Source organism: Salmo trutta, chromosome 15 (genome assembly GCF_901001165.1).
Source record: "Salmo trutta chromosome 15, fSalTru1.1, whole genome shotgun sequence".
Classification (NCBI taxonomy): Eukaryota; Metazoa; Chordata; class Actinopteri; order Salmoniformes; family Salmonidae; genus Salmo; species Salmo trutta.
In genome coordinates this window covers 16,021,881-16,049,485 of record NC_042971.1, presented here as the reverse complement: position 1 = coordinate 16,049,485, position 27,605 = coordinate 16,021,881, and the positions used below count along the sequence as shown (strand labels likewise).

At 42.0% G+C, this 27,605-nt stretch overlaps 1 protein-coding gene across 5 annotated transcripts in view; it reads right to left on the bottom strand.

Annotated features, from left to right (window-relative positions):
- The window catches only part of LOC115148552 (rap guanine nucleotide exchange factor 6), a 131,708-nt gene extending 108,134 nt beyond the window's left edge, over positions 1–23,574 (bottom strand). For all 5 annotated transcript variants that reach the window (XM_029690531.1, XM_029690533.1, XM_029690529.1 and 2 more), the window contains exon 1: positions 23,157–23,574. In XM_029690531.1, the coding sequence (XP_029546391.1) occupies positions 23,157–23,231 (75 nt within the window). In that variant the 5' untranslated portion in view covers positions 23,232–23,574. The remainder of the gene's footprint in view (positions 1–23,156) is intronic.
- Between the last annotated feature and the right edge of the window lie 4,031 nt (positions 23,575–27,605).

Sequence of the window (27,605 nt, the reverse complement as noted above, 5' to 3'; positions counted from 1 at the left end):
ACATAATATGGCAAGAACAGCTCAAATAAGCAAAAATAAACGATAGTCCATCATTACTTTAAGACATGAAGGTCAGTCAATTCGGGAAATGTCAAGAACTTTGCGATTGAAGAAACTTTCAGTCGCAAAAACCATCAAGCGCTATGTTGAAACTGGCTTTCATGAGGACCGCCACAGGAAGACCCAGAGTTACCTCTGCAGCAGAGGATAAGTTCATTAGAGTTAACTGCACCTCAGATTGCAGCCCAAATAAATGCTTCACAGAGTTCAAGTAACAGACACATCTCAATATCAACTGTTCAGAGGAGAACGCATGAATTATGCATTCATGGTCGAATTGCTGCAAAGAAACCCCTACTAAAGGACACCAATAAGAAGAAGAGACTTGCTTGGGCCAAGAAACACGAGCAATGGGCATTAGACCGGTGGAAATCTGTCCTTTGGTCTGATGAGTCCAAATTTCAGATTTTTGGTTCCAACCTCTGTCTTTGTGAGAGGCAGAGAAGGCGAACGGATGATCTCTGCATGTGTGGTTCCCACCGTGAAGCATGGAGGAGGAGGTGTGATGGTGCTTTGCTGGTGACAGGGTCAGTGATTTATTTAGAATTCAAGGCACACCTAATCAGCATGGCTACCACAGCATTCTGCAGCGATACACCATCCCATCTGGTTTGCGCTTAGTGGGACTATGACCCAAAACAATGACCCAAAACACACCTCCAGGCTGTGTAAGGGTTATTTGACAAAGAAAGAGAGTGATGGAGTGCTGCATCAGATGTCCTGGCCTCCACAATCACCCGACCTCAACACAATTGAGATGGTTATGGGATGAGTTGGACCGCAGAGTGAAGAAAATTGCTCAGCGTGTGGGAACTCCGTCAAGACGGTTGGAAAAGCATTCCTCATGAAGCTTGTTGAGAGAATGCCAAGAGTATGCAAATCTGTAATCAAGGAAAAGAGTGGCTACTTTGAGGAATCACAAACATAAAATATATTTTGATTTGTTTAACACTTATTTGGTTACTACATGATTCCATGTGTGTTATTTCATCGTTTTGATGTCTTCACTATTATTCTACAATGTTGAAAATAGCAAAAATAAAGAAAAACCCTTGAATGACTAGGTGTGTCCAAACATTTGACTGGTACTGTATGTACATATTTTTGGGTGGGTAAAAAATAATAAAGTTGCGGGCCAGTTTTGACCTGTTACTGACCTACAGTGTGACTCAGCCCCACCCTCCTCCTGATAGTCTGTACATGGAGTAGTCTGGACACAGGTCTGTCATCAACTCAGTCATAGTCTGGATAGAAAAACACTTGTTCTGGACAGGGCTGTACTTGGCTATTCTTTAGAAGTTGGGCTCGGCCTATTTCCTGACCATGTGACCTGACCAGTGAAAAACCCCTGGCCCTATATTATCTGGTAAGATCTGTGTTCCTTATGAGGGTCTTGTTCAAGGAAACTACTAGGAGGGGTTCCTGGTCTTCCTCCAATAACCCTTATGATCAGAGATTTACAGGAAAGCCTGTATTTTTATAGACTATATTACCTCATGTTGAAAAGTAGACCTCTTCATCCACCGGCTTTAAAACACAAGCACCACTGAATTGGATAGGGAGAAGATGCCAAATGACGATCTGAAAACGCACACTACGGTGCAATTCACCTACAGCACTGTCTGTATGAAATAGCCCTAGGCCTGCCCCACTTATAGATAGGAATAAAACTACAATTCTTGATAAGACTGGCAGCAGCATACTGTACACCGACGTCGTCGAGCTACTAAAACCGTATTGACTTTCCCTCAGAGCTAACTGGGTTAGCGAAAGCAGCTTCTGCTGTGGCAAGCACTATTCTTTCTGAGGCCAGAGGAGTTGGCCGGGTGAGCGCAGTGGTTGAGCTCCAAATTGGACCCTATTCCCGATGTAGGAAACTACTTTTGAACAGGGCCCATAGGGATCTGGTCAAAAGTAGTGCACTATATAGGGAACAGGGTGCCATTTGGAACACAGCCAGTGAGTGCAGTATGGGGCCGGCCGGGCCAGGACCCAGAGGTGACTGAGGCCAGTAGTGTGTTCAGGTCATGCCAGACAGACCCCTGTCCCCTACAGTCAATGTGTCCCACATGACCTAGGGCAGGGGTAGGGGTCCACTCAATATGCAGGCGCCGCTTGGAGCTTCCTCTCACTGGGTGGGTGGGGGGGGGGGGGGGGCAGGCCAATGGTCGCCTATATTTAAAACACTGATGTCTATAGGCTTAGGTCTACAACTGGCCTCCTTTCCAGAGTCCACCCCACATCATGGCAAAAAAAACTACTCTGCTCCCCTTCAGTCATTGATCAGACTGAAACTGATCATCAATAGCCCCAGACAGGATGTCAAAATCACCAGCGTGAACCTTTTCAATAAAATTGTCTGTCTCCCCCATGGAGTGCTGTAACTCAATCACACTACAGTCAAAGTCCAGCTCTCCTGTACTGACAAGGCTGCTTTGCAGGGTGAGGGGTTTAATTATGTTTCAACTAGCCTAATCTAAATAAATTCATGCAATAGACTAATTCCAATTCTATAGGCTATTTAAATGCAATTCACCCCCACCCTGCTTCTTTGGCATTAAATGTGTTGGCGTCGGGGGGGGTCACTCTAGGATGACCTTTGACCCATCGTCTCCCTAGAGGTTCACAAAGTGGCCTGACCCCATCTGTGACATCATCACAGCGTTGAACCATCCATTAAAACACATCACCAGCTAACTACAGAAGGGACAAATAGCACATCACACAAACTGTACGTACGATCAGCTGAACTGTCAAAACATTCTATTTTTCATCGTGGCAGTTTACACTAAATCAAATGTACAATGATAACAAAATGATGTTCTTCATTTCACATAGGCCTATGCCTGACAAAAATGAAAAAAAAATGTAATCAAAGTGGGCTAAACATAAAACAAAAGAAGCTGCAAAAGGACAGCAGCAATCTTGCAAGTCGGATCATACAATTGAACAGCAAATGTAAACAATGTTCTTTTGTTTGTATGTGTAGAACAGTGTGACATGCAGGTACAGTGTTGCTGCCACCTTCTGGCACACAGGCTGCCTTCTCCTCAGGTGACCCCTGTGCAATAATGACAAGCAAGCTCTTTCTCGCTACAGAAGCACAACACTGTCTGTAGACTAGAGTTCAAATGGTCTTTCAAGCCTACATAAAATGTACAGTATGTAGACCTTACAGAGAAGGGCATTGTACTTAATTAACCCCACAGCACAGCCATTCAGGTTGCAGAATAAACATCCTCCTAGCCATTTCCATAGACTTCTAAAACTTCTATCAACTGTAAAAGAATAACATCTGAAGACTTCACACATTCACTGCAATTCACCCCGGTATCTTAAAACATGACGGGAAAAACAGCAGACTCTTTATACCTCATTTCATAATACACACATTATTTGAGGCTTGGAGTACGCCCAGGCAAAAATGAGCGTAGGCTAAGGCAGTGAATTAGAGGCCTGTGGACTCGGTGGCAACATGTGACCGCTTCACTGTATTGTAGGGCCAACTGAAGAGATCTACACACCCATTCAGGCATTTAAGCGTTTCAGATAGAAAACTCTAAAACCAGGGAGGATGTAGAAGCACTACGCTACAAATCTCCTTACTTGACATTAAGAAGGCTTAACTTCTGTGAGAATTTTTTTTGTTTCCATTAACGGTTTGACATGCACGCCTGTAAGGTCAGATATGACCAACGGTCTTAAGCGGAAATAAAATCATAAAGCAGCAAAGTGCTCGGGTAATCTTCTCTCCTGTTAGCGCTTTATCAAGGAGTCCCGAGTGGCGCAGCGGTCTAAGGTACTGCATTTCAGTGTTAGAGGAGTCACTACAGACCCTGGTTTGATTCCAGGCTGTATCACAACCGGTCCATGATTGGGAGTCCCATAGGGCGGCGCACAATTGGCCCAGCGTCGTCCGGGTTTGGCCGTCATTGTAAAATAAGAATTTGTTCTTAACTGACTTGCCTAGTTAAATATTTATGTTTTTTTATAAAAGAGTCAGAATCATGCTTGGCTTTCAGGTAGGACTACAGCGCTTACATTTGCCATGGTACGGAACGTCAAACTAATCAAATGGTGCTTAGCCTAGCCTTTATGCAGTGGTATAAAATACTTAAGTAGTATCTGTACTGCACATAATTGACAACTTTTGGATTACTACATTCCTAAAGAAAATAATCTACTTTTTACATTTTCCCTGACACCCAAAAGTACTCGTTACATTTTGAATGCTTAGCAGGACATGAAAATGGTCCAATTCACACACTTAAAAGAGAACTTCCCGGGTCATCCATACCGAGTGACCTGGCAGACTCACTAAACACAAATGCTTCATTTGTAAATTATGTCTGAGTGTTGGAGTGTGCCCTTGACTATCTGTAAAATAAATTTAAAAACAAGACTATTTTGCTGTTTGGATTGCCTAATAGAAGTAATTTAAAATGATTTATACTTTTACTTTTGATACTTAAGTATATTTTTGCAATTACATTTACTTTTGATACTTAAGTATATTTAAAAGCAAATACTTTTACTCAAGTAGTATTTTACTGGGTGACTTTCACTTGAGTTAGTTTCAAATAATGCATCTTCACTTTACTCAAGTATGACAATTGGGTACTTTTTCCACCACTGCAGTATGGCGCTTTTAGAAGGGGGCAGTCAGGTTCCTTGGCCCCCAAAGTCGATACTTTCAACGCGGTTGATCCCTTATGGAGTAAAAAATAAGTGGGTCTTTAGTGAAATCCTTAAAAGCCTGTGGGGGAAAAAAACAAGAAGTTTATAGAAAGCCCAGGGTAGTAATGGGGCATCATGGGGAAAAAAAGGTAGAGTGCTGCTGTACCACCACACTACAGTACAGCTGTCATCTATCCACCAGCCCCTGTGCCAGACAAGACAGCCAAAAGCTCGGCTGGAAAACACAAATCCTGACGCTGGAACATTTTTAGCCATTATGTAATCTTAACTAATTCGCAGAGACTGACATTTCAGACTTGACAAGGGCTGAAGAGAACAGCAAAGTTATGACAGCAACTTAGGATGTCAAACTTGAGCAAAGGCTCGAACTCCAAGTCATAATCCAAGCTATGAAAAAAAAACTCTGGGTTTAATCTTTATTCTTAATTGTAGATATAACAAAAAAGTTTAAAAAAGGGCGGTTGTTTTCTCTCTATCCATAAGCCTGGAAGACACCTTGTGAGGGAAGCAAAGAGTGGTTCAACTACAAAAAAAACAGATGTTCGAGAGAGAGAGAGCAGAGTGCTGAGCTCACTTTGGTGAGGCTGTAGTCCGCTGCCAGCCCGAAAATAAGTGTTTGAGGGTGGGTGGCTGGGCTTACAGTGTCTTCACAAAGTATTCACACCCCTTGACTTTTTCCACATTTTGTTCTGTTAGAGTACGCATTTAAAATGGCTTACATTCAGACGTTGCGTCACTGGCCTAGACACAGTACCACAATGTCAAAGTGGAATTAAGTTCTTAGAAATGTTTACAAATTAATACAAAATCAATGGCTGAAAGGTGTTGAGTCAATAAGTATTCAATCCCTTTCGTTATGGCAAGCCAAAATAAGTTCAGCAGTAAAAATTAGCTTTACAAATCACATAAGTTGTATGGACTCACTCTGTGTGCAATAAAATGATTTTTGAATGACTACCTCATCTCTGTTCAAAGAGATATTCAATGTCTCCTTTTTTTTTTACCATCTCCCAATAAGTGCCCTTCATTGGAAAACCTCCCTGGTCTTTGTGGTTGAATCTGTGTCAGATATTCACTGCTCGACTGAGGGACCTTACAGATAATTGTTTGTGTGGTACAAACAATTATCTGTAAGGTCCCTCAGTCGAGCAGTGAATTCCTGACACAGATTCAACCACAAAGACCAGGGAGGTTTTCCAATGTTTTGCAATGAAGGGCACTTATTGGGAGATGGTAAAAAAAGAAGGAGACATTGAATATCTCTTTGAACATGATGATGTTATTAATTACACTTTGGATGGTGTATCAATACACCCAGTTCCTACAAAGATACACGCGTCCTTCCTGGCGAGGAAGGAAACCACTCAGGGATTTCACCTTGAGGCCAATGGTGTAACTTAAAACAGTTACAGAGTATAATGGCTGTGATAGGAGAAAACTGAGGATTGGTCAACAACATTGTAGTTACCTCACAATACTAACCTAATTGACAGAGTGAAAAGAAGGAAGCCTGTACAGAATACAAATATTCTAAAAAATGCATCCTGTTTGCAACAAGACACTAAAGTCAAACTGCCAAAAACGTGGCAAATAAATGTACTTTATGTACTGAATATAAAGCGTTATGTTTGGGGCAAATCCAACACATCACTGATTACTACTGACATTTTCAAGAATGGTGGTGGCTGCATCATGTTATGGATATGCTTGTCATTGGCAAGGACTAGGGAGACTTTTAGGATAAAAAGAAACAGAATAGAGCTAAGCACAGGCAAAATCCTAGAGAAAAACCTGATTCAGCAGGACAATTATCTGAAACACAAGGACAAATATACACTGGAGTAGCTTACCAAGACGACATTAAAATGTTCCTGAGTGGCCTAGTTACAGTTTTGACTTAAAAAAAAAAAAAAAAAACGGCTTGAAAATCTATGCCAAGAAAATGGCCGTCTAGCAATGACCAACAACCAACTTGACAGAGCTTGAATCATTTTGTAAAGAATAAAGTGTAAATATTGTAGTCCAGGTGTGCAATGGTCTTAGAGAAGTACTCAGAAAGACTCACTCACAGCTGTACTCACTGCCAGAGGTGATTCTAACATGTATTGACACAGGGGGTGTGAATACTTACGTACATTCGATATGTCTGTATTTCATTTTCAATCAAAGAAATGTGCAAACATTTCTAAAAACATGTGTTCACTTTGTCATTATGGGGTATTGTGTGTCGATTGGTGAGAGAGAAAAAAAACTATTTAATAAAAATGTTCAAATTCAGGCTGTAACAACAAAATGTGGAATAAGTCGAGGGGTATGAACACTTTCTGAAGGCATACAATACCGTAGCTAGCTACATAGATCAGTGACAGAGGCAAACTGTAGGTTCTGTGAGGCTGCGGCATACATGCTTCTACTTGTCTGAGTCCTCAGGTTGCCTGCGAGGCCAAGCTAGGTGTTTAACTTGAAGGCAAATCCCCGTCTGTTAAGACATTTAGTCCATAAGTCATGTAAAATAAGATTTTACAGACAACCGTGTGGCTGGTGGATATTAAATACACAGAAAAAGGACACTTTAAAAACAGGGAACGGGAGATACCTAGTCAGTTGCACAACTGAATGCATTCAACTGATATGCGTCTTCCGCATTTAACCCAACCCCTCTGAATCAGAGAGGTGCGGGGGACTGCCATAAAAATCGTTGTCATCGGCATCCGGGGAGCAGTTGTTTGGTGGTTAACTGCCTTGCCGGCTCGGGGATTCAAACCAGCGAACTTTCAGTTACAGGCCCAACGCTCTTAACGGCTAGGCTACCTGCCGCCCTAATAAACTGCAGTGATATTATAAAAAGGGACGTCACAATAGGGATTAGCCCAATTTTAAAGAAGAGCCCTCAACCACACCCCCCCCCCCCCCCGGTTTGAATACATTTGCATGGGAAATAAGATGGTATGTTGACTGAACATGGCTGCCGTGATGGTAACAACAGTGTCACTTATCACCTTGGCAGCACAAACATGTCGGTAGCCCTGGGGGAATGGCATCTTATCAGGGGAACATAACAGCATTTGGTGTACTGGGAAGGAACACGCAGAACAACATATTGTACTTCGAGTGCATCTATCGCTTGCTGCTTAGTCTTTTGTTCAAAGTCCCAAGCAATACATTCTCTGTGCAGGACTGATAGAAGTTCAAATGCTGAGAATTCTGGAATTGTGATCTTGACACATTGTTACTACTAACATGATAATTGGCCTAGGGTGAAGGTTAGAACACAAGGCCCCTTGAAGTCTGAATTGTTCATATTTCTTAACTAAACAAAGGCAAAGAAACTATACTGAGCAAAAACAAAAAACGCAACATGCAACAAATTCAAAGATTTCACAGTTCATATAAGGAAATCAGTAAATTGAAATAAATTAATTAGGCCCTGATCTATGGATTTCACATGACTGGACAAGTGTACAGCCATGGGTGGGCCTGGGAGGGTATAGGCCCACCCACTTGGCAGCAAGGCCCACCCAAAGGTGGGCCAGGTCCAGCCAATTAGAATGAGTTTACCCCCCCAAAAAAGGGCTTTATTGCAGACAGGAATGTATCATCAACGCACAGATCTGGGGAAGGGTACCAAAACATTTCTGCAGCATTGAAGTTCCCCAAGAACCCAGTGGCCTCCATCATTCTTAAATGGAAGAAGATTGGAAACACCATGACTCTTCCTAGAGCTGGTCGCCCGGCAAAAATGAGTAATCGGGGGAAAGGGCCTTGGTCAGGGAAGTGACCAATAACCAGATGGTCAATCAGACAGAGCTCTAGATTTCCTCTGTGGCGTTTATTTATTTAGGTTTAGGTAATATATATTGTTGCAATTTTGTCACTCAAATATCACATGAATACACATTAGAAATGGCAAAATGTATAGAATAGCAACAAAATTTGCTTTAAACTGCTAAATGTTCTTTGCACCCCATGACAAAATCTATACAACTGAAGGAAATAAGCTTTTAAACCTGCCGAATTCTCTCATGAACAGTACTTGTGCCCAAATGTTCCCCAATGCTGGAAGGGAGGCCCCCCAAGTGAAAGTTTGGGAACCCCTGTTCTACACGATACATTGCTTGTTTTGTCATAAACTGAAATTAGGCGAACTATTCGAATTTTAGCAACCAGGAAATGGTGGACTTCTGCATTATTGCACGTTTAATGTTGTTGAAATATCATAGCTCTTTTGTCATGTCTTTCGCATTAACAAATATGTATTTATCGTTACACTTTTTTTCCCCCAATTTGTCTCAACAGATGTCCCAGACTGTTTCATTCCTGACCACATCAGTAGTGGTTCACCTGATGAGAAGAAGTGTCATGTTTGGTGACATCACTGACATTGCAACCGGCGTCAGAAATACATCCAGGGGCCAACCTCTACAGAGGAAGCATCTCCCATGTCATATTTTCCAAGTTGCAGAAATGTCTACACATACAGCAAAGCAAGGGAGAACCATCAGGGGAAAAAAACTATTCAGTGTCAGATGCAAGCAGGGGTGTAATCATCATGCCGATTCTGTTCCAAAACGTTTCGTCTGTTGCAAAACCGTTTACTCCAAACGGAAAACACAAACAAGAGTTCCCATTGGACAAATTCTGGTAGGTCCCTCACCATGTTAGTTTCTCCATTTGCTTCTGTTTGGTTCTTAAATGGAAAACGGTTTCTGTAATGAATACACCCTGGTCTAGTGAGGGGGAGAAAAAAAAAAAAAAAAAAAAATACATACTGAGGCGAGACTGAGCTTTGGCTTCTTCCTGTCCAACATGCAGGATGCAGTACAGGAGGGAGATGTTGAGGTTATACACTGTAGCTCTGTTGTTCTACAATGCCTATGGTCATAGCCAATATCCCCACTAGCTGGCTTCTAGACAACCAATATAACAGTTGGCCCTAAATCTTTTTGTAGGGAGCCAAGAAAAGCAACTCCTGCATGTATCAGTGATGGACACTAGCTAGAATGTGGACCAATACTTTTACAGCAATATAGCTAGCTACTAATATAATAGCCCAACTTCTTGCACAACACATAAGGTTGTCACTACCAAATCATAAATAATACTATATACACCAAATAAATTGCCTAACAATAAATATATAACGTATACATAATGTATGTTCCTTATCATATACTTATTATCAAACTTCATACATGTACTGTACTACATTGTCGATCTGCAAGGAGTGCAAAATTACTATTTAGCTTGTATTCTCCGAACAATAACAGCAGTATACCTGTAACAGATTGTGTATACTTTAATATACAGTGCATATTCAGACCCCTTGCCTTTTTCACGTTGTTACGTTACAGCCTTATTCTATATTGATTAAATAAATGTTCCTCAATCTACACACAACAACCCGTTTTGTTTTTTTGCAAATGTATTAAGACACATAAGTATTCAGACCCTTTGCTATGAGACTCGGGTGCATCCTGTTTCCATTGATCATCTTTAAGATGTTTCTACAACTTGATTGGAATCCACTTGGGGTAAATTCAATTGATTGGACATGATTTAGAAAGGCACACACCTGCCTATTTCCCACAGTTGACAGTGCATGTCAGAACAAAAACCAAGGTATAGCCATAAGACAGGAATGTATCGAGGCACAGATCTGGGGAAAGGTACCAAAACATTTTCTGCAGCATTGAAGGTCCCCAAGAACACAGTGGCCTCCATCATTCTTAAATGGAAGAAGATTGGAAACACCATGACTCTTCCTAGAGCTGGCCGCCTGACCAAACTGAGCAATCGGGGGAAAGGGCCTTGGGCAGGTAGGTGACCAATAACCTCTCTGGCGCATGTGGGACGAACTCGTCCCACCTACGTAACAGCCACTGAAATCCAGTGGCGCGATTTTTGAATCGTTAGAAATACTATTACTTCAATTTCTCAAACATATGACTATTTTACAGCTATTTAAAGACAAGAATCTCGTTAATCTAACCCCACTGTCCGATTTCAAAAAGGCTTTACAACGAAAGCAAAACATTAGATTATGTCAGCAGAGTGCCCAGCCAGAAATAATCAGACACCCATTTTTCAAGCTAGCATATCATGTCACATAAACCCAAACCACAGCTAAATGCAGCACTAACCTTTTATGATCTTCATCAGATGACACACCTAGGACATTGTGTTATACAATACATGCATGTCTGTTCAATCAAGTTCATATTTATATCAAAAAACAGCTTTTTACATTAGCATGTGACGTTCAGAAAAAGCATAACCCCCGCAAACTTCCGGGGAATTTACTAACAGTTTGCTAAATTACTCACGATAAACGTTCACAAAAAGCATAACAATTATTTTAAGAATTATAGATACATTACTCCTCTATGCACTCGATATGTCCGATTTTAAAATAGCTTTTCGGATGAAGCACATTTTGCAATAATCTAAGTACATAGCCGGCATCACAGGGCTAGCTATTTAGACACCCACCCAGGTCAGCCTCCACCAAAATCACATTTCCTATAAGAAAAATGTTCTTACCTTGCTTGTTCTTTGTCAGAATACACTGCCAGGACTTCTACTTCAATAACAAATGTTGGTTTGGTCCCAAATAATCCATCGTTATATCCAAACAGCGACGTTTTGTTCGTGAGTTCTAGACACTATCAGAATGCTACATCACGGTCTCGCGCATGGCGCATTGGCGTGACAAAAAATTTCTAAATATTCCATTACCGTACTTCGAAGCATGTCAACCGCTGTTTAAAACCAATTTTTATGCCATTTATCTCGTAGAAAAGCGATAATATTCCGACTGGGAATATGTATTGAGCCTAAACAGCCGAATTAAATTTCTCCTCAGGAGCGAATCGTGCACGCGCCTCATTCAAAGGTCCTCTGATCCGCCACTTACCAAAGGCGATAATGTGTTTCAGCCTGAGGCTGCCTCGTCAACCTTCAGGTATTTCCCGGGTTCTGAGAGCCTATCGGAGCCCTGGGAATTGTCACGTTACAGCTAAGATCCTTACTTTTCAATAAACAGATGCAAGACGCACGACTCCTTGTCAGACAGGGTACTTCCTGCATGAAACCTTGTCAGGTTTTTGCCTGCCATAGGAGTTCTGTTATACTCACAGACACCATTCAAACAGTTTTAGAAAATTCAGAGTGTTTTCTATCCAAACCTGAACAATAATATGCATATTCTAGCTTCTGAGTTGGTGTAGGAGGCAGTTAAAAATGGGCACATATTTTTTCAAAAATTCTCAATACTGCCCCCTATCCCAAACAGGATAACCAGATGGTCACTCAGACAGAGCTTTAGATTTCCTCTATGGAGATGGGATAACCTTCCAGAAGGACAACCATCGCTGCGGCACTCCACCAAAAAGGCACATGACAGTCCGCTTGGAGTTTGCCAAAAGGCACCTAAAGACTCTCAGACCATGAGAAACAAGATTCTCTGGTCTAATGAAACCAAGATTCAACTCTTTGGCCTGAATGCCAAGCATCACGTCTGGCAGAAACCTGACACGATCCCTAGGGTGACGGCAGCATCATGAAGTATGGTGGTGGCAGCATCATGCTGTGGGAATGTGTTTCTGCTGGGAGACTAGTCAGGATCGAGGGAAAGATGAATGAAGCAAAGTACAGAGAGATCCTTAATGAAATCCTGCTCCAGAGCACTCAGGACCCCAGACTGGAGCGAAGGTTCACCTTCCAACAGGACAACGACCCTAAGCACACTGCCAAGACAATGCAGGTGTGGCTTCAGGACAAGTCTCTGAATGTCCTTGAGTGGCTCAAACAGAGACGGACTTGAACCCAATCGAACATCTCTGGAGAGACCTGAAAATAGCTGTGCAGCGGCCGAATGCACAGTAATTGTATGTGTGGGGTACAGAGAAGAGGTAGTCATAAAAATAAAAAAATCTGAGTGAGTTCATGCAACATGCAACTTAAGCAAATGTTTACTCTTGAACTTAGTTAGGCTGCGATAAAGGGGTTGAATACCTATTGACTCAAGACATCTTAGTTATCATTTTTTATAACATTTGTTAAAACATTTTTAAAAACATAATTCCACTGACATTATGGGATATTGTGTGTAGGTCAGTGACAAAAAAATCTCAATTTAATCAATTTTAAATTCAAGTTGTAACAACTAAATGGGGGAAAAAGTCAAGGGATGTGAATACTTTCTTAAGGCACTGTACGTCAAGTTAACATTTGATTATTTGTGTATGGAGGTTGTTATTATAGGCTATTGGCGCCTTACTCAGCCCGCAAAGGAAAGATAAAAATCATCCACTATTGAAATAATGCATGCATCATCAGCTTTTCTGAAAGATCTTGGCCCGGGACAGTATTTTTTATTTTATTTGGGCCAGTAGCCTTCATTTGGCACTGGCCCGGTGTGCCACTGGCAAATGTACCTACATTTCAAGGCCTGCAAAGCATGTCAACCTGGGCCCTGCATGACCCTAATGCATTTATAACTTTTTTCTCCTCGCTGGCCCAGACAAGTTTAACGTTGGACACTGCTCTCTCTTCTCAAAGGCTTAAATCAACAGACCAGCCTTCTCCATTGAATCGCAGCATTGAAGAAAACCTGATTTCTTCCTCAAGAATGGGAAGACACCTGGGCCGGGCCCCACATGACAGAGCAGGAAGGGGGAGCGCTAAGTCACTTCCCAGGTCACAACCTCTGCTCTATGTAGCCCATAGCGACAGGGTCAGTGCTCATGAGGAGCTCAACAGGATCCACATGACGCTCCCTGCTGCTGCTCCCATCCTCCTCGTTACCATCCAGCAGCACTAACTAAACAAGGTGATCCAGAGGAGGCGCAGTGGGCTAACTGGAGTCTAAACACAGGAGGACTGAAACCGACCTCATAACTCACACAGTATGGGCAGAGCCTCTGAGCCAGGAGAGGCATAAAGCACACCGCTGGCTGCATTTAGTGTGTGCTGCTGCTGCTATTTTCTGATAAGAAGATGATAAAATGTTAACAAGCATTGGGCAATACATGTGTGTAATCCTTAACTATGTGTCAAAGGGCAGGAAGTGAGGTAGAGAAGTGACTTTTACAATACGTCTGAACATGCTGCAGTAGGGTTACCCTAGGTGACTTCCTAGCTGGCAAAATCCTTCCAGTTCACTTTCAACTAGACATTTCATTCAACTTGAAGCACACCTTCATAACATAAGCCAAAAGGTACATAGCCATGACAACCCAATGTTTTACATGTCTCCATGTACATGTCTATTTACCAGTCTTGTGGGAAAGGTGTGCCGATGCCAAACAATGCAAAGCTAATGGGATTCGCAAACATATAAAAGGATCAACCAAATGACTGTATATGAATGGACAAAAAAAAACATTGATCACATGACACAATTAATTCCTCCCATTCAGGAGGCTGAAAAGATTTGGCATGGGACCAAAGATCCTCAAAAGGGTATACAGCTGCACCATCAAGAGCATCATGACAGGTTGCATCACCTAGACTTGGTGCTCCGGAACGGCTTGCCTTGCGATAGGAGAGAGAACAGTCTATGACTAGAGTGGCTGGAGTCCTTGACAATTTGTAGGTGCTTCCTCTGACACTGCCTGATATAGAGGTCCTGGATTGCAGGAAGCTTGGCCCCAGTGATGTACTTGGCTGTATGCACTACCCTCTGTAGTGCCTTGCGGTCAGATGCCGAGCAGTTGCCATACCAACAGTGATGCAAGCAGTCAGGATGCTCTCGATGGTGCAGCTGTAGAACTTTGAGGATCTATGGCAAATCTTTTCAGTCTCCTGAGGGGGAATAGGCGTTGTTGTGGCAACTTCACAACTGTCTTGGCGTGTTTGGCCCATGACAGTTTGTTAGTGATGTGGACGCCAAGGAACTTGAAGCACTCAACCTGCTCCACTGCAGCCCCGTCAACGTGAATGGGGGCTTTCTTGGCCCCCCTTTTCCTGTAGTCCACGATCAGCTCATTTGTCTTACTCCCATTAAGGGAGAGTTTGATGTCCCGACACCACACTGCCAGGTCTTTGACCTCCTTGCTGTAGGCTGTCTCATCGTTGTTGGTGAACAGACCTACCACCGTTGTGTCATCGGCAAACTTAATGATGGTGTTGGAGTCGTGCGTAGCCACGCAGACATGGGTGAACAGGGAGCACAGGAAGGGACTAAGCAAGCAACCCTGAGGGGCCACCATGTTGAGGATCAGCGTGGCAGGTGCATGTTGCCTACCCTTACCACCTGGAGGCAGCCCGTCAGGAGGTCCAGGACCCAGCAGAGGGAGGTGTTTAGTCCCAGGGTCTTTAGCTTAGTGAGGGCACTATGGTGCCGAAAGCTGAGCTGTAGTCAACTAACAGCATTCTCATGTTGGTGTTCCTTTTGTCCAGGTGGGAAAAGGCACTGTAGAGTGCAATGGAGATTGTGTCATCTGTGGATCTGTTGGGGCGGTATGCAAATTGTAGTGTCTCTAGGGTTTCTGGGATGATGGTGTTGATGTGAGCCATGCCCAGCCTTTTAAAGCACTTCATGTCCACAGACGTGAGTGCCACAAGCAGTAGTCATTTAGGCAGGTAACCTTCGCTTCCTTGGGCACAGGGACTATGGTGGTCTGCTTGAAACATGTAGGTATTACAGACTCGGTCAGGGAGAGTTTGAAAATGTCAGTGAAGACACTTGCCAGTTGGTCAGCACATGCTCAGAGTACGCGTCCTGGTAAACTGTCTGTCCCTGCGGCCTTGTGAATGTTGACCTGTTTAAAAGGTCTTACGCACATCGTCCACGGAGAGCATGATCACACAGTCATCTGGTACAGCTGGTGCTCTCATGCATGGTTCAGTGTTGCTTGCCTAGAAGCGAGCAGAGAAGGCTAGCATCACTGGGCACTTCCTGCTTGAGTTTTTGCTTGTAAGCAGGAATCAGGAGGGTACAATTATGGTCAGATTTTCCAAATGAAGGGCGAGGGAGAGCTTTGTACGCATCTCTATGCGCACGCGATATGCTGATAGAAATGAGGTAAAACAGATTTCAGTTTTTCTGCATTCAAGTCCCCAGCTACTTGGAGTGCTGCTTCTGGGTGAGAATTCTCATTTTCTTATGGCCTTATATAGCTCGTTGAGTGCAGTCTAAGAGCCTGATTTGGTTTGTGGTGGTAAATAGACAGCTACGAAAAATATAGATAAAAACTCTACCTCAGATGAGCAAAACCTTGAGACCATGCCAAGACAACACAGGAGTGCACGTCTCTGAATGTCCTTGATTGGCCCAGCCAGAGCCCGGACATCTCTGGAGAGACCTGAAAAAAGCTGTGCAGAGAAGCTCCCCATCCAACCTGACAGAGCTTGAGAGGATCTGCAGAGAAGAATGAGAGAAACTCCCCAAATACAGGTGTGCCAAGCTTGTAGCGTCATATCAAAGAAGACTCGATGCTGTAATCGCTGCCAAACGTGCTTCAACAAAGTACTGAGTAAAGGGTCTGAATACTTATGTAAATGTAATTTTTCAGTTTAAGGCTATTGTGTGTAGATGGATGAGGTGAAAAAATGATTTCATCCATTTTAGAATAAGGCTGTAACGTAACAAAATGCCTGCTTCGAGGGTGGCTGTTGTCGATGTGTTCCTGGTTCGAGCCCAGGTAGGAACGAGGAGAGGGACGGAAGCTATACTGTTACACTGGCAATACTAAAGTGCCTATAAGAACATCCAATAGTCAAAGGTATATGAAATAGAAATCGTATAGAGAGAAATAGTACAATAATTCCTATAATAACTACAACCTAAAACTTCTTACCTCGGAATATTGAAGACTCATGTTAAAAGGAACCACCAGCTTTCATATGTTCCCATGTTCTGAGCAAGGCACTAAAACGTTAGCTTTCTTACATGGCACATATTGCACTTTTACTTTCTTCTCCAACACTTTCTTTTGCATTATTTAAACCAAATTGAACGTTTCATTATTTATTTGAGGCTAAATTGATTTTATTGATGTATTATATAAAGTTAAAATAAGTGTTCATTCAGTATTGTTGTAATTGTCATTATTACAAATAAATACATTTGAAAAAATAAAAACAATTTAAAAAATAATTTTTACAATTTAAAAATTCGGTATCGGCTTTTTTTGGTCCTCCAATAAAATCATAATCGGTCGACCTCTAATGCAGAGCAAGGGGAACAACTACTCCAAGTCTCAGAGCGAGTGACATTTGAAACGCTATTAGCGTGCACCCCGCTAACTAGCTAGCCATTTCACATCGGTTACACCAGCCTAATCTTCGGAGTTGATAAGCTTGAAGTCATAAACTTTGCAATGCTTGAAGCACAGCGAAAAGCTGCTGGCAAACGCACAAAAGTGTTGTTTGAATGAATGCTTACGAGCCTGCTGCTGCCTACCACCGCTCAGTCAGACTGCTCTATCAAATCATAGACTTAATTATAACATAAAAACACACAGAAATACGAGCCTTTGGTCATTAATATGGTCGAATCCGGAAACTATCATCACGAAAACAAAACGTTGTGGCATCCCTAAGTCTAAATATTCCTGTTAAATTGCACAACCTTCAATGTTATGTCATAATTACGTAAGATTCTGGCAAATTAGTTCGCAATGAGCCAGGGGCCCAAACTGTTGCATATACCCTGACTCTGCATGCAATGAACGCAAAATGACAATTTCACCTGGTTAATATTGCCTGCTAACCTGGATTTCTTTTAGCTAAATATGCAGGTTTAAAAATATATACTTCTGTGTATTTATTTTAAGAAAAGCATTGATGTTTATGGTTAGGTACAGTCGTGCAACGATTGTGCTTTTTTCGCAAATGCGCTTTTGTTAAATCATCCCCCGTTTGGCGAAGTCGGCTGTCTTTGTTAGGAAGAAAGTCTTCACAATTCGCAACGAGCCAGGCGGCCCAAACTGCTGCAAATACCCTGACTCTGTTTGCAAGAGAAGTGACACATTTTCCCAAGTTAAAAGAAATTCATGTTAGCAGGCAATATTAACTAAATATGCAGGTTTAAATATATATACTTGTGTATTGATTTTAAGAAAGGCATTGATGTTTATGGTTGGAGCAACGTATACCTAAGCGATTATATGCAACGCAGGACAGGCTAGATAAACTAGTAATATCATCAACCATGTGTAGTTAACTAGTGATTATGATTGATTGATTGTTTTTTATAAGATAAGTTTAATGCTAGCTAGCAACTTACCTTGGCTTCTTACTGCATTCGCGTAACAGGCAGGCTCCTCGTGGAGTGCAATGTAAAGCAGCCGGTTAGAGCGTTGGACTAGTTAACCGTAAGGTTGCAAGATTGAATCCCCGAGCTGACAAGGTAAAAATCTGTCGTTCTGCCCCTGAACAAGGCAGTTAACCCACCGTTCCTAGGCCGTCATTGAAAATAAGAATGTGTTCTTAACTGACTTGCCTAGTTAAATAAAGGTCTAATGAAAATAATAAAAAAATAATAATAATTTAAAAAAATTTAAAGCGCAAAATCGGTGTCCAAAAAAACAGATTTCCGATTGTTATGAAAACTTGAAATCGGCCCTAATTAATCGGCCATTCCAATTAATCGGTCGACCTCTAACCCATAGACAGGAAAACCAGTAGATACTGATAGCACTGCCTTAGTCACCAGCAGCTCCAGGACTGAAAACTTCCATCACAATGAGTGAACAGCCTGAAGGGTGGGCACTTCACGGAACCAGCTCATATTTCCGGCATGCAAGAGGTGTGCACGTTACATTCTTGTCGCACGCGTCAGCTAAGTTAGGGCTTGAAAGAGTCAGTTCCGGTACGGCTTCATTCTTTCATGTTAGTGCTCTGAGGTGGACTGCCAGTAGAGTCAATGTTTAGAATCGGCACACATTCTGTGGGTGTGTGCGTCAAGTTGTCAAAATTACCACTTGTAAAGGTATTTTAAAACGAGTGTTTTGAAGCAATGCCAGAAAAAATATTTTGGTGTCTTGCCCGTATTTGTGTCCGAAAATGGGCTTTTAGAGATGACAAAAGAACGTGTGAGAGGGTTGGGTGCATAGCCTTGCAATTAAACCAAGGAACAGATGTTCCACTTCCAGAGCATTGTTTAGAGGAGGACCAGACCGAGAGGAAATGTGGGACTCACTGCAATAAGGTGTTGTGTTGTACTGAGTGACTCAGCTTTTCCATAGTACCATTAAAAGGGGGGGTCTCAAGATTGACAAAATGGTACTGCCTTAAGACCAATGACAGAATTCAACCCTAAACAAGTTCACCTCAAATAAAAGTGCCAATATATTAATGGAAGGGAAAATAAAGGCAGCATGGCTCATCAGCTCAGGAAACTGTGGTTGTTTAGACTTGCTGCATGAGCAGTGTTCTACTCCAAATTGTCCAGATCTCAAATATATATTATTTTTTTATTTATTTAAACTTTATTTAACTAGGCAAGTCAGTTAAGAACAAATTCTTATTTACAAATGGCGGCCTACCCCGGCCAAACCCTAACCCCGGACGACGCTGGGCCAATTGTGCGCCGCCCTATGGGACTCCCAATAACGGCCAGTTGTGATACAGCCTGGAATCAAACCAGGGTCTGTAGTGACACCTCTTGCACTGAGATGCAGTGCCTTAGACCGCTGCACCACTCGGGAGCCCTATCACTAGCTTTATTTATATAGCCTAACTTCTTAATGGGAACACAATGCAAAAGAGAACGAATGGACAAAGCCCAATGTAGACTTTAATGTCCAAAAATACTTAAATAAACTTCACATTTTCCAGGTCCTTCTCTAGTGTACCTGTGCAAGGCTATTGAGCGGAATGTTATTGTGCTAAATTAAGCCGCAATGGGTTGTTCGCAGGATGTTTGTGACCTACATATTTGAGCTGCCTTGAAAGAATAGGAGAGGAGTCGCGCCTCGATCAGCCCGACAGCGTCATTGCATCAATGCCGCGTAACAAAATTCTGCAGTCAAACTTTTTTCATTACGCAATCCACAATTTTTACTGGATGTGTGTGCAACAGAAGTTCAACATTCCCCTTCTGCTACTATTTCTGTCATGTCCGCACATACAATTTGACACATACGGTGGATATATCTAACCTACGGACCACAAAGAACACAGAATGCACTGCAACGCTGCAAGACAAACGCAGCATTCCATTGGAAATCAGTGTACTTCTGGTGTACCAAAACGCATTGACGCTGTCTGTGTGATAGAAAAGGAAAGTGGGCCTTGTAACGCCTCTATAACTCACACAGAGGGGAGTCAAACTGACAGACAGGGATTCCAGACCAGTTTTGCAAAGTAATAAATACACTTTAATAAGACTACCATGGTGACAGTTTTAAAAGCAAGAGCTTGTAGTCTACTTCTCTGGTAGCCCCTATAGAGGGATAAGAACAATAGAGACAAACATCAAAATGACAGTCTAAAAAAACTTTAATGCTGTGAAAATTGTTTGGACACATGCTCTGCGTGTATACTGAACAAAAATATAAAACCCAACATTTAAAATGTTGGTCCCGTGTTATATAAATAAAATACCCCACAAAAAGCTTATTTCTCTCAAATGTGGTGAACAAATTAGATTACATCCCTGTTAGTGAGCATTTCTCCTTTGCCAAGATAATCCATCCACCTGACAGGTGTGGCATATCAAGAAACTGATTAAACAGCATGATCATTACACAGGTGCACCTTGAGCTGAGGACAATAAAAGGCCACTCTAAAATGTACAGTTGTGTCACACAACACAATGTCTCATGTTTTGAAGGAGCGTGCAATTGGCTTGCTAACTGCAGGAATGTCCACCAGAGCGGTTGCCAGAGAATAAAATATTAATTTCTCTACCATAAGCCGGCTCCAACGTCGTTTTAAATAATTTGGCAGTACGTACAACCGGCCTCACAACCACACACCACGAGTAACCACGCCTGCCCAGGACCTCCGCCTCCGGCTTATTCACCTTCGGGATCGTCTGAGACCAGCCACTCAGGCAGCTGATGAAACTGAGGAGTATTCCTGTCTGTAATAAAAGCCTTTTTGTTGGGAAAAACTCATTCTGATTGGCTGGAGCTGGCTCCCAGTGGGTGGGCCTGGCTCCCAAGTGGGTGGGTATATGTCCTCCCAGGGCCACTCATAGCTGCGCCCCTGCCCAGTGATGTGAAATCCATAGATTAAGGCCTAATGAATTTATTTTAAATTGACTGATTTCCTATATGAACTGTGAACTCAGTGAATTTGTTAAAATTGTTGCATGTTGCGTTTATATTTTTGTTCAGTATAAATAAACAATCTGGCAAAGCGTCTACAATTTACTTTCAGGGTGTGTTGTTTTCAGGAATTCAACAGGAATTCCCATTGCTTCACCACAGTGACACGTTGACCTTTGTGACTAATGTAGCCTGCCTACTTCAGAGTGGCCCTGCAGCGTCTGCTTTCACTATCAGTACTGGCTCTGAGGGAATATGCCTCTTCACGCCCTGAGTCCTGCTTCACACGCAGGCAGCCTTCACACGCAGGCAGCGTTCACACAACACAGCCAGTACCGGCTGGAAATACGTGATATGTCTTGTACCAATACAAATGTTACAAATAAATTATATCCGCTTCCTGTTTTGTTTCCTTGCCACAATACTTCCGAGTAGAGCGGTACTGATATCGTAACAACCCTACAGTAAGTCATTCAACAGTGGGCACCTCTACTGGCACAGCCTCTTAGTGGATAGAGCGGGATGATTAACAGGAAACTCAGGACACGGACATCATTGTGCATCGCAAATGGCACCCTGTTCCCTAGCGCAATACTTTTGATCAGGAGTTTATTATGTAATATGTAGGGAAAAGGGCACCATTCTGGACGCAGCCCATACCTGCAGCATAAAAGTCACTCATAAAGCCCTACATCTGAGAGCAACACATGCAATGCCTATGTCTGCCTACAAGATAAGCACCAATACCACATTTTCAGTCATTTCACTCACCTGACAAACTTATCTTCCTCAATAGTAATTTTACACAGCTATTTGTTTATGTTCGAGGACCAAATCATGTTGCTTAGAGTGTGTTGTCACTTTGTATTATGCACTCACCCCCTCTCAAAAGGTGCAAAGAGGGCTTTCTGTTCATTGAGCGAAAACAGTGGATCAGTGAAAGAAATTGGGTTTTGAACTAGGTTGTAGGTAGGATTTAGCCAATTGTGCCTTGAAAAGTGCTTGCAATTCAAAATGTTCTGCAGCTGAACAGAGTAGGCTATTTGGGGAAATAGTATGGCAATTCCACAGTAACAGAGTGATGCTGAGACTCAGATTTTTACACTTTAAAAAAGTATGTGAAACAAAAACCAATGAATGCAGAGTTAAACAAACCATGCACAAGGCCTACATTTTACAAAAACATTTACTTGTAGAACAGTGCAAATGAAAAGTTTGGTAACAGAATGACGCACAAACAGTCATTCTGTTATAAAACTGTGCATCTGAAAATGTTCTTCAAGTAAATGTGTTTTATTAACATTTTCACTCTGTTACTGTGGAATTGCCTTATGGCAAAAGCAATGCCAACTAAACTGGGCTGAGGTTTGGATTGTCAGAGAAGAGCAGTGACTAAAACTTAATTTAAGCTGAGGTTTAGATAAATAACATCTGCATCTCTGTGGGATGACAGGGGAAGGAACGAATCATGGATTATGAAAGCATTCTAAAAGTAGAAGCAAACAAGCACATTCAGAAGTCAGAGAATTTGGAAATAGTCTATCAAATGGCACATAATATAAAGGCTACTGTTGATAAAGGATAATTGTGGGTGTGTGTAGGGTGGGTAAAGTTGTCTTTTAGAAACATCTGAATATCCTCAGATGATAGATCCCTTGTGATGACTACAGACCCACAAAACCCTTAACAGTAACCAAACTGATAGCCACAGAGAGATACTATTGAACATATGACTGGAGGCCCCCATAATTGAATAGGACAACAATTACATAATCGTTTAATCTTTCAAAATTTTCAGAAAACTTAAAAAGTGAAAGCGTACTGAATGATATTCATGGCGTCATGTAAATAAGAACGACAACTCACTTTCCATTGCAGTAGTTAGCAAACTCTCTCTCAGGTTGGATAGGTAGCTATAGAGTAACTTCAGTGTGTGTATGTGTATATAACACACACACACACACACACACACACACACCCCAAGGTGGTTCATTCTCACTTTCCTGGAAATAAAACCAACTGAGTGACTGGCTGGGTGAATGGATAAAACATTGCTCCTCGTCAACTAGTGCGTTAGAATGCTAGCTAGCAAGTGAATTATTCCAGCTAGCTAGCTAACTTTTTGACTTGAGAAATTCAAACCAAGAACACATAGCTAACGTTAGCTTGCTTACTTACCTCTGTTGTCCTTTGTGATGGAGGTTTCTTTAAAGCTTGTTTGAAAGAAGTTTCCATCGATCCAGTCATTGTCATAACTTCACACCAGAAACAAATCCCCAAGAAATCAATGCAATGATCCCATCTCACTTTAGGCCGATACCGCTATACACCCATCACGTTGCTATCCCGTTTCTTTGCCCGAGCATGGAGGGAAAAGTCCTTGTTAAAATGAGAACAAAACTAACCTCAATAACGCAACTGGTTCACATCAACTTGACCGAAAGTACATAATACAAAAATGGATATGTGAAAATCCTAGTGAAGAACGATATGCATATTTAGCATCCAGTTAGAAAGTTGCCTCCCTCTGATCAATTCTTTGGGAAGAATTGACTGCTGACACTACTATTCTGCTAGCAGCACTAACAATGATGTCACTTTCCTATACCCTTCAAAATAAAAGCCCGCATTTCAAAACATTGCAAAGAGAGGAACTCATTCAAAAGATACTACATGTTAATCGATTTGTATTGTGCTTACAATGAAATGTAAGAAGGAATTTATTTTGAAATATGTTTTTAAAACATTATTTTAAGACCACTGTTGACAAATACAATGTTCAGACTGGTATGTTGACAATATAGGGCTTATAGTGAAAAAACTATTATTTGTGCCAATATAAAAGTTGGGTTTGGAGTACTCAGTAGGGTCTGTAGAATCAGTTGAGGCTCCTCAGAGTTGGAAGGAGAGGACCATCCTCCAAAGTGAATTTCATTTTTTTTTAAGTTCTCCTTTTTAGATAAAACTATACTAAATATAATCACGTCACCTAATAATTGATTAAAACACACAATTTTGCAATGAAGGTCTACAGTAGCCTCAACAGCACTCTGTAGGGTAGCCCCATGGTGTAGCCAGAGGACAGCAAGCTTCCATCCTCCTCTGGGTACATTGACTTCCAAACAAAACCGCGGAGGCTCATGGTTCTCACCCCCTCCCATAGACTTACACAGTAATTATGACAACTTCCAGAAGATGTCCTCCAACCTATCAGCGCTCTTGCAGCATGAACTGACATAATGTACACTGAATCAAACAATCAGAGAATGAATCTAGTACTGAAAGTATAAGCTACAGCTAGCTAGCACTGTAGTGTGGTGAGCAGTTAACTCAAAGAGAGAGAAAAAACATAGTTGAACCGATTTGAACAAATTAATTTCTTCCAAAATGAAGGAGAAGCAAGAGAGAGGTAGAGAGGGATTTATTATTTTTCACTTTCAGTTTCACTTACTTAGCTAGCAAATTCAGCAAGCTAGTTTAGCCTACTCAAACACCCTGCTTAAACAGAGCTAGCTAGCTGGCTATGTCTATCCAACACTGGAACTCTTCCTAGTCAAGGTAAGATTTTGGATTTACTAGTTTATTTTCCACAGGGGCTCGCCGGTGTAACTGCTTACTGACTGTACACTGTAACGTTACTGCATAATTGTAGTGGGTTTACTATTGCAGAAGTTATATTAGCTATGTTGACTTTGACGTTACTTTAGCTAATATGGTGACAAGGATGTAGGCTGTGTGTAGCAGTTATGATATGGTTTGGCTTGGAAAGGTTTTTTAGCCTGGTCACATACAGCTGATGTGTTGTGCATTGAAGTAAACAAGCAAAGGGAAAATGTGAGAGGAGGAGAGTGCATAGACACAAGAAGGAATACAACGTGGCTGCTATGAGTCACGACAAAAGATGGCACCTACAGATATGGCAGCTCTGATCTACCTCCTAAGCAACTTTGTAGTATTGTTTTTTAATTTTTTTATTTCATACATTAGTTATTTCTTACATTATTAGCCCAGACATTTTATGTTATTACATACAGCCGGAAAGAACTTCTGGATATCAGAGCGGCGGCAAGTCACCAGCATTACGACCAGGAATATGACTTTCCCGAATTGGATTCTTTTGCTTGTACCCCCCAGGACAATTGAACTTATTCCAGAGGCTGCTCCAAAACACCGCCGGTGGAAAATAGCTATTCGGAGTGGACTTCTAGTCCGACTCGGGAGGCGTGCACTCCATCCACCGCTTCCGAGTATATTACTCGCTAATGTTCAGTCTCTGGATAATAAAGTAGACTAGCTCAGGGCGAAGATCTCCTTCCAGAGAGACATCAGGGATTGTAACATACATGAATCTCTTGGGATATACTGTCCCCATCCATACAGCCAGCTGGGTTCTCAGTACATTGTGCAGACAGGAAAAAAGTACTCTCTGGGAAGAAGAAAGTCTGGGGTGTATGTTTCATGATTAACTACTCATGTTGTGATTGTGAAAATATACAGAAACTCAAGTATTTTTGTTCACCCAACTTAGAATACCTCACAATCAAATGCCGACCGTATTACCTCTCGAGAGAATTCTCTTCAGTTACAGTCACAGCCGTGTATATTCCCCCTCAAACCGATACCACGACTGCCCTCAAAAGAACTACACTGGACTTTATGCAAACTAGAAACCACATATCCTGAGGACACATTTATTGTAGCTGGGGATTTTAACAAAGCAAGTTTGAGGAAAATGCTACGGAAGTTCTATCAACACATTGACAGTAATACTCACACTGGAAAAACATTGAACCACTGCTACTCAACTTTTTGAAATGCCTACAAGGGCCTCCCTTTGGCAAATCTGATCACGACAACATTTTTCTCCTCCCTTCCTATAGGCAGAAACTCAAACAGGAACTACCCGTGCTAAGGACTAATCAACGCTGGTCTGACCACTCGGAATCCATGCTTCAAGATTGTTAGCCTTTGAGAATAACATCGACGAATACACGGATACGGTGACTGAGTTAATCAGGAAGTGTACAGGAGATGTTGTACCCACTGTAACTATTAAAACAAACTCCACTTCGCTGATCCTCAACACAGGGGGCCCACAAGGGTGCTCACTCAGCCCCCTCCTGTATTCACTGTTACAGGAGGGGGCTACAGCGCTTCTTCAACCCCAGAAGGCTGAAGAAATTTGGCTTGGCCCCTAAAACCCTCACCAACTTTTACAGATGCACAATTGAGAGCATCCTGACGGGCTGTATCACCGCCTGGTACGGCAACTGCACCGCCGCAACCGCAGGGCTCTGCAGAGGGTGGTGTGGTCTGCCCAAGCATCACCGGGGTCAAACTGCCTACCCTCCAGGACATCAACCACCCGAGCCACGGCCCGTCACCCCACTATCATCCTGAAGGCGAGGTCAGTCCAGCTGCATCAAAGCTGGGACCGAGAGACTAAAAAACAGCTTCTATCTCAAGGCCATCAGACTGTTAAATAGACATCACTAGCCGGCTACCACCCGGTTATGCAACCTTGCACCTTAGAGGCTGCTGCCCTTTTTACGTAGACTTGGTCACTTTAGTAATGGAACACTAGTCACTTTATATAGAGAAAGTTTGAGTATTATGTAATAGAATTAACCTAGCGATGTTATATTGAGCTGGGTGAATAGAATATGAATGACAGTCATCCAATATGCTGTAATAGAAATAAGGCCATGCTCATGAAAATAAATGAAAAAAATAAGTGTTCTCCCTCATCACCGACCACCACTGGAATCTAAATGTTGTGTCACTTCATGGGGCACTGAATAATAGATTGTTTACTACAACCATTCCATAGGCCACAAAGCAAATCACTGGCAAATCATTGGCTAAAAAAGGTGAGAAGTGAGGGGAATTAAGGTTTGGAATGTTCACGTCGAGGGTCTGGCGTCATTGTGCTTTTGTACTGATTGTGCTCTTGACCCAAATAACAATATCAACAGGTGAATAACATGATACAAAGACAATGGAATTATGGTTTGTCGTTAGATAGTGCTAACAGACAGGCATACCTGTTCTAGGCATCTGTCTAGATTAGAGTGCTGCTGGCCTTTCACGCTGCCCATTCCATTGTCCCGAACGCATTACACTGTAAATGAAATACATAGAAATGCTGGTATTAATACAATATTAAAATGCCAAATTATCTATACCTTTTAAGGTGGTTGCAATGTTGTGAAAAACAAGTAGAGTGCAGAAAAAAATATATTTCCCAAGTTAAGCATGTCTTTGTAAAAGGACTCATATTATCTGCGATCCTGTTGCCAGCATAATATCCAGTGGTGTAAAGTACTTAAGTAAAAATACTTAAAGTACTATTTGAGTTTTTTTTGGGGGGGGGGGGTCTGTACTTTGACATCACTACATTCCTAAAAAGAAAATAATTTGCATTTTAATTTTGAATGCTTAGCAGGACAGGAACAGGATATGGAAAAACATTCATTAAGATAAAGGGTTTTCTGTACAAAAAAAGATAGTGGCTCATTCTTTCTAAACTCTAAACACAAAGACGAAAACAAACGCAAAATGTAAGAAAAAATACATTAGGCTGCATCCGGCCTCCTATTTTGGTCTGGCCACAGCACCTCATTTACA